This window comes from Molossus molossus, unplaced genomic scaffold (genome assembly GCF_014108415.1).
Source record: "Molossus molossus isolate mMolMol1 unplaced genomic scaffold, mMolMol1.p scaffold_m16_p_22, whole genome shotgun sequence".
Classification (NCBI taxonomy): domain Eukaryota; kingdom Metazoa; phylum Chordata; class Mammalia; order Chiroptera; family Molossidae; genus Molossus; species Molossus molossus.
In genome coordinates, this window is record NW_023425358.1 from 22049272 (window position 1) to 22055271 (window position 6000).

At 49.3% G+C, this 6000-nt stretch overlaps 1 protein-coding gene across 1 annotated transcript in view; it reads right to left on the minus strand.

Moving 5' to 3' along the window:
- The window catches only part of ZNRF3 (zinc and ring finger 3), a 164210-nt gene extending 159601 nt beyond the window's left edge, over window positions 1-4609 (minus strand). Inside the window, exon 1 of the mRNA XM_036276411.1 lies at window positions 4301-4609. Coding sequence (XP_036132304.1) covers window positions 4301-4609 — 309 coding nt within the window. The remainder of the gene's footprint in view (window positions 1-4300) is intronic.
- Between the last annotated feature and the right edge of the window lie 1391 nt (window positions 4610-6000).

Sequence of the window (6000 nt, forward strand, 5' to 3'; positions counted from 1 at the left end):
CCAGTCAGGGTCATGTGGGAAGCAACCAGTTGATGTGTCTCTCTCACATCAATGTTTCTCTCTGTGTCTCTCTCCCTCTTTTCCTCTCTTCCAATCTATCTAAAAGAATCAATGGAGAAATATCCTTGAGTGAGGATTAACCAAAAAAAGTTAGACTTGAATTAATGTCAAAATCCTAACCACCCAAGTCTATTTATTTGGCAAAAATTGGGACAAAGAGGCCAAACAAACCCAGGTTTTAACCCACGTTTTATCATTTGCTAGCCATAAAACAATGGAAAATTCAGCCTTAGTTTCCTCATCTGTAAAATGGGTTAACAATAGTTGCTAATTCCCTGTTAATGTCAAAATGAGATGAGCAAATGTGACATGCTCAGCATAATGCCCCATACATAATAAATGCTCATAAGTGGAGGCCACTGTCACTTTCCTTTTAGACTACACACTCCACATTTACCTCCCATTCCCATTTTCATCTCCATTAAGAACTCTATTAGCAACTCCCATGAGATTTCAGAGAAAAAGACAAAATAAGAGCCCCTAAGAATTCATAAGATCACAATCCTAATGTGCCCCTCCACCCCCCATCAAATGCTTGATTTTAACCTACGAAGGCCCTTCTGACAAGACAGTCGGCAATCCCTTTCTGCATAAATCCAGGTCAGCTGTCAGCACACAATTGTTCTATTAGGCCAAGTCAATTTTGAGAGGCAGGCCTATTAAGTTAACTTAAAATGGAGATGAAAAGAACGTGTTTGATCAAATGCTAAACTGCAGAAACACACTGACAGGGAAACAAGGCAGAGAAATTAGTTTCCTAAAATTATTCTCTGTGATACCCTTTGTTAACATTGGATATTTAAGGACCTCACTCAGTCTTTCTAACCCACCACCAAGCTCTTCTCCCAACTCTCATAGCTAAAGGCACCAGATTAGTTCTTAAATGTTTTCAGCTCTTCTCTGCTTTCAAGACCATTCAACACTTAACCCAGGATCCAAAAAGGCAGATTTTAAAGTTATACAAAACCTATCATTCAGATTCCTTCTCTAAGTTAATTTTTCAAGCATTTCTAAATTTCTGACTTCAAGAAAATAAAGCAAGCATTTCCGCTTTAAAAGAATCTTTCATCTCTAGCAATGCAAATTTTCTTTGTTTAACCAATCCACATACCACTAGCTAGTGTTTTATTTAACATCACTAACCCTGTGAGTTGCACAGCCAAGTCTGCAAGTCTCAGATAATGATCTCATTAAGAGTAACAAATTGGTTCAAAGATGAAATATGTATCAATATGTCTAAGAACCCTGTAAAGCTCCACACTTCAGAACTACAGGAAAAGTATAATTAATTCCTCCAGCATTCACACTGTATGCCTGACACTCTTATAAGCAAATGGGCTTTGATGTTGCATGAATAAGATAATAAAACTAATTAACAGCATTTCATATCCACACATTGTTTTCACAATTTTCACAGATAAACATGTCCCCAAAAAAAAGCTCTCTGTTCTTTACAGAGCACAGTGTGACCTTGGGAAAGTTATTTAAGCCTAAAATGCACACAGAGAGAACCAAGAATCCTGTGACTAATCCCAAGGTTTGAATTACTTACTCTCTCTCAGACAGGAGCACACACACGCACACACTCTTAACCAGGCTTCCTCCTACCCTAAACCTTGCAAATGACTGAACAGGTACTCACCAGACTATGATAAAGTATCTGCTATAGAAATACCAGATACGCGCGTACACACACGCACACACACACACTTTCATTGTATGTAATAGGGAAGGAAACAAATCAGTAATACAAACCAATTTCCTATCTTAGTCTTCTTAAAGGAGAGACTCCCAGTTTTTTTCTCTCCTAAACCAGGAACAGTGCTACTGAACCCCATTGGAAATAGCAAACACAATGCTATATTACTATTTAGGTTTAGTTGTAGGAAAATGAACTCTGCTCTGAAGACTGGAAAGCAGTAAACAGAAAATCTGCAGGATTTTTCTTTTTAAGATAGGAAATAAAAGATTTGAAAAGTTCAACAAGGGCCCTTAGAAAACATGATTAATCTGAAGCTGAACACCAATTTGTTTCTCCTGCATTCTCATTTCTCATGAAAATGTTACATTCCCTCTCAGCAGTCCTAAAAGCATTACCTTTCCTTACAAAACCCTTTTTCAGGGCTGACAGAGGCCACACCAGTTTCTTAAATTGGACACTGTATTCGAAGAACTAATAAAAAGCATGCCAGCCTCTGTACACACACAACCCTGAAAGCCACATTGCACTCCTTCTGTGCACAGAGAGGCTCAGCGAGTAGGCTCCCACAATAAAGTTATTAAAGCCATAGAGTGAGAACACCAAGAAATGACTATTCAAACAGCTCAGATAAACTCACTAACATTACTGCAGTTATAAGGGAATTAAGGACATCTATTAGTGATTGCTTAACAGGTAAACTTATTAAATACCATTTAAGTCATTTTTCTTTACTTAGCAATTGTTGACTTAATTTTTTTTTTTTTTTTTGGCTAGGCTAATGGACTACAAAAGAGTTAGATAAGCACTTCAAAAAGTTTCAAAAGAGAATAGATTCCTTCTGCCAAATTCACACATTATCTCTCTATTCACAAGGATAAAATAGTTACAGATGGTGTGTTTAAACTGCTAATTTTGTATTAAATGGTGAACCCAAGATTATCACCAAAGCATAGCACTACTCATAATGGATGGCTCACCAAACTACCGTGGAGAAAGAGTACAACTTAAAACACTGCAGATAAAAATCGCAAACTTCAAAAGTCTCCTTCAAAAAATGAAGTACCACCTTAAAATATCTTTTCTCTTGAGAGGCCATAAATCAAACATTTCTAAAGCCATCAGGACACAGTGAAATCCTCAGAGAACCAGAGTCCCAAGTAGCAAGCTCTAAGATTCAAACTAGTCTTTAAGGCTGTGACTAAAATGTGTAGGAATCTTCAGCAGAGCATCATCTCTAAAGCTTATAAATTAAAAACCACAATGATAACATTATCAAAGAACAAGGTCCAAAGCCTTTAATATACGTAGTCACAGGATTCAAAAAACGTGTTTCCCCTTCTATCTACCCCACAGTTTAAGATGGGAATAAGAGCCCTGTAAGGCAATGCTGCTAATTAGTCGTCCAGCAAAGGTGCCTCCCCCAGCTTTGTAAAGACACACCTCTAAGGAACCGAGCAGGGCTTTGAGTCTGCACCAGAGGAGGGGAAAGGAAAAGTCTGCTATGCAGTCATTCCATACAATCCCCTTCTTCTTCATTCATAACTCATCCAAGAGCAAAGCGCAGAAGGCCCAAAGCTTGGGCCCTGCAGCAATGGTCATCACCCGAAAAGGTTCAAAAACAAGCCAACCATTTCAAATCGCCCCCATCTGAGGCATGCATATTAACCACCATATAAGCACGCGGGCCATCCACTAGCAAGGTGATAAAATCATAGCCAAGAAAGCGGGAAGGCATCGCTACCCAGCTCACCAACCGCGAGGCTTGAGCTCACATTGAAGCTCTCTCCGGCCAGCTCGCTTTGAAATGCAGACCTCTCTCGCTTGGAGCAAGGTGAAGAAGGCCCTGTCAGTGAGCGACCCCGTCTCCCGCTTCCCAAGTCTTCCTTACAAGTCCTTGGCCCGGGAGCGGGGAGGCAGTCTCCCTCCCACCCTCTGTAATCGGAGGCACGCAGAGAGGGCTGCCTTCCACGGCCACTCCAGGGCACTCCTCCTCAGCCCGTCCACCCTGCTCCCCTGCCTGCTGCTGCTCGCCCGGAGTCCTGCAGAAGGATCAGCACCCAGGTGAGGCGGGCGGCAGGTTCCGGGAGTAACCTGACTGTACAGCCCCTCCGACAAACCTGGCTGCTCTCAAAACGAGCATGCATGGAGGAAAGCGAAGCCTGCTACCTGAAACAAGCCATCCCATCCTTCGTCACTCATCTTTCCAAAGTTGGCATTCAACAGGTAGTTCCCGGGACTTCCACCTGAGGTAAAGCAAAATGCCCGATCCGCCCAACGGGGCCCGCCCCAACGTGGGTGCCCAGACCCTGGATTCTCCTCGCTGCCCCGGGACTCACAGGAGGCCGAGCCCCCACGTGCGCTTGCCCCCCGCTTCGGCGCCCCGGAGGCCGCGTCCAGCCTGCCCTCCCGCCCGGGAGGGATGCCGCTGGCCTCCTCGCCGCCCCTCCCGCCCGCCAGCCCGCGGCGGGGTCGGCGGGCGCAGCCCCCGGAGCCATCTTGTGGCGGCGGCGGCGCGGGGCCCGGGTGGCGGGCAGCTACCTGCACGATCTCGCCCTCCGCGCTGAGCGTGGCCCCGGCCCGCGAGAAGCGGCCCGTGAGGCCGGTGGTGTAGGTGGTGTAGTCGCCGCTCGGGCTCGACTCGAACAGCACCACCTCCACGAACGCCGTCTCCTTGGCCCGCGCCGAGCCGGGCCCCGCGGCCGCCAGCAGCAACCCGAGCAGCAGCGGCAGCGGCGGCGGCGGCGGCAGGCGGTGGCCGCGGGGGCCGCGGGGACCGCGGGGTCGGCGGCGGAGGCGGCGGCGGCGGCGGCCCGGGGCCCCTGGGCGCCCGCCCGAGCGCGGCCTCATGGTCCTGCGGCGGGAGGGCGCGGAGGGCGGGCGCGGCCGGGCATAGTCGCGGGCCGGCGGAGGACAGAGTGCAGGCGGACGCCTCACAGCCCCATCGCGGCGGCGGCGGCGGCTGCGGCGGCTTTGTGGGTCGCAGGCTCGGCTTGGCTCCCCCGGCCGTCGCGCCGCGGCCCTTTCATCTGCTCCACGTGAGGGGTTATCCCCGCCCCAAAAGCGTCGTGACCCGCTCTCCCCTCCCTCCTCGCGCTCGACCGCCGCGGCCTCCCGGGGGAGCGAGAAGGCGGGGCGGGCGCGCCTGCGGGGGGCGGGGCCCGACAGCCCGGCACGCCCCCACCCTCGCCCCGCCCCGGCCTGCGCTCCGCCCCCTCTCCCAGCTCCGCCCCCGACTGCACTCCACCCTATTGTTCTTGCCCCGCCCATCGCCCACCGTCTTGCTCCGCCCTTCGTTCTCGCTCCGCCCCTGTCGTTTCTACCCCGCCCCTCGCTCCGCCTCCACGCTCACGCTCCGCCCCTTCACTCCCGCTAGAGTTCTGCGCGCTTAGTCTTCCACCAGGGACGTTTCTCTTAGCTGTTGCCAGAGTTTGGCGGGGATGGGGATTGCATCCTGCTATGGAGCGATATGCATCCTCTCTGGGGGCCCCACGCCTCCTGGTCCTGTACAGGAATGAGGAGGGTCCTGTCTTTCCCTGCTCCCCCTGCTCTCCTGCCCGGGAGCAGGGCGCCCGCACCCGACCCTCCACTCTCACCACCACCTCCAGGATGAAATGGGAAAGGCCCTGGTGGTCAGGGGCCGATGGTAGCTTGGCCATGCTGCGACTTGTCCAGCTCTTGCACCGGTGTCGCTTAGTTACTCTCAACGGTGTTTGGGTAGGACTGGACAGTTAGCTTTGGATTTTAATGGAGTTCATTTTTATGCAGCCCCAGAGACTGTGACTCAAACACCCTTCTCAAGAGAGAAGTTCTGAAACTTTGAGTTTCACTGTGTGCAGAAGACCAGAAGATTCCAACACCATCACCCCTTATGCACAGATTGATGGCTGCCAAGTTAATGTACCGAAGACATGTGCAACAGGGCCTAAGGATTCCCAGTCACCCAGAAGATAAACTTTTAATTCCCTGCCCCTCTTAGGAACATGTCATTTCCTTCCTCATCTAGTCCTCCCTGAGAATGGAACCCTCCTTTAAATTCAGATGCAATTCCCACTTCCTCTGTGGAGTCTTCGTTCACCCAGCAGAATGGCTTTGTCCAGATATATGCAAATATTTGATTAGGATGATCTGCTTCTACTTGCTACCACACCCAAAATATTAAAAAAGACCAAAAAGAAAAAAGAAAGAAACTAATTGAGAATCTGTCTTGGGTAAACAACTTACCAAGGCTTGCATTTTAA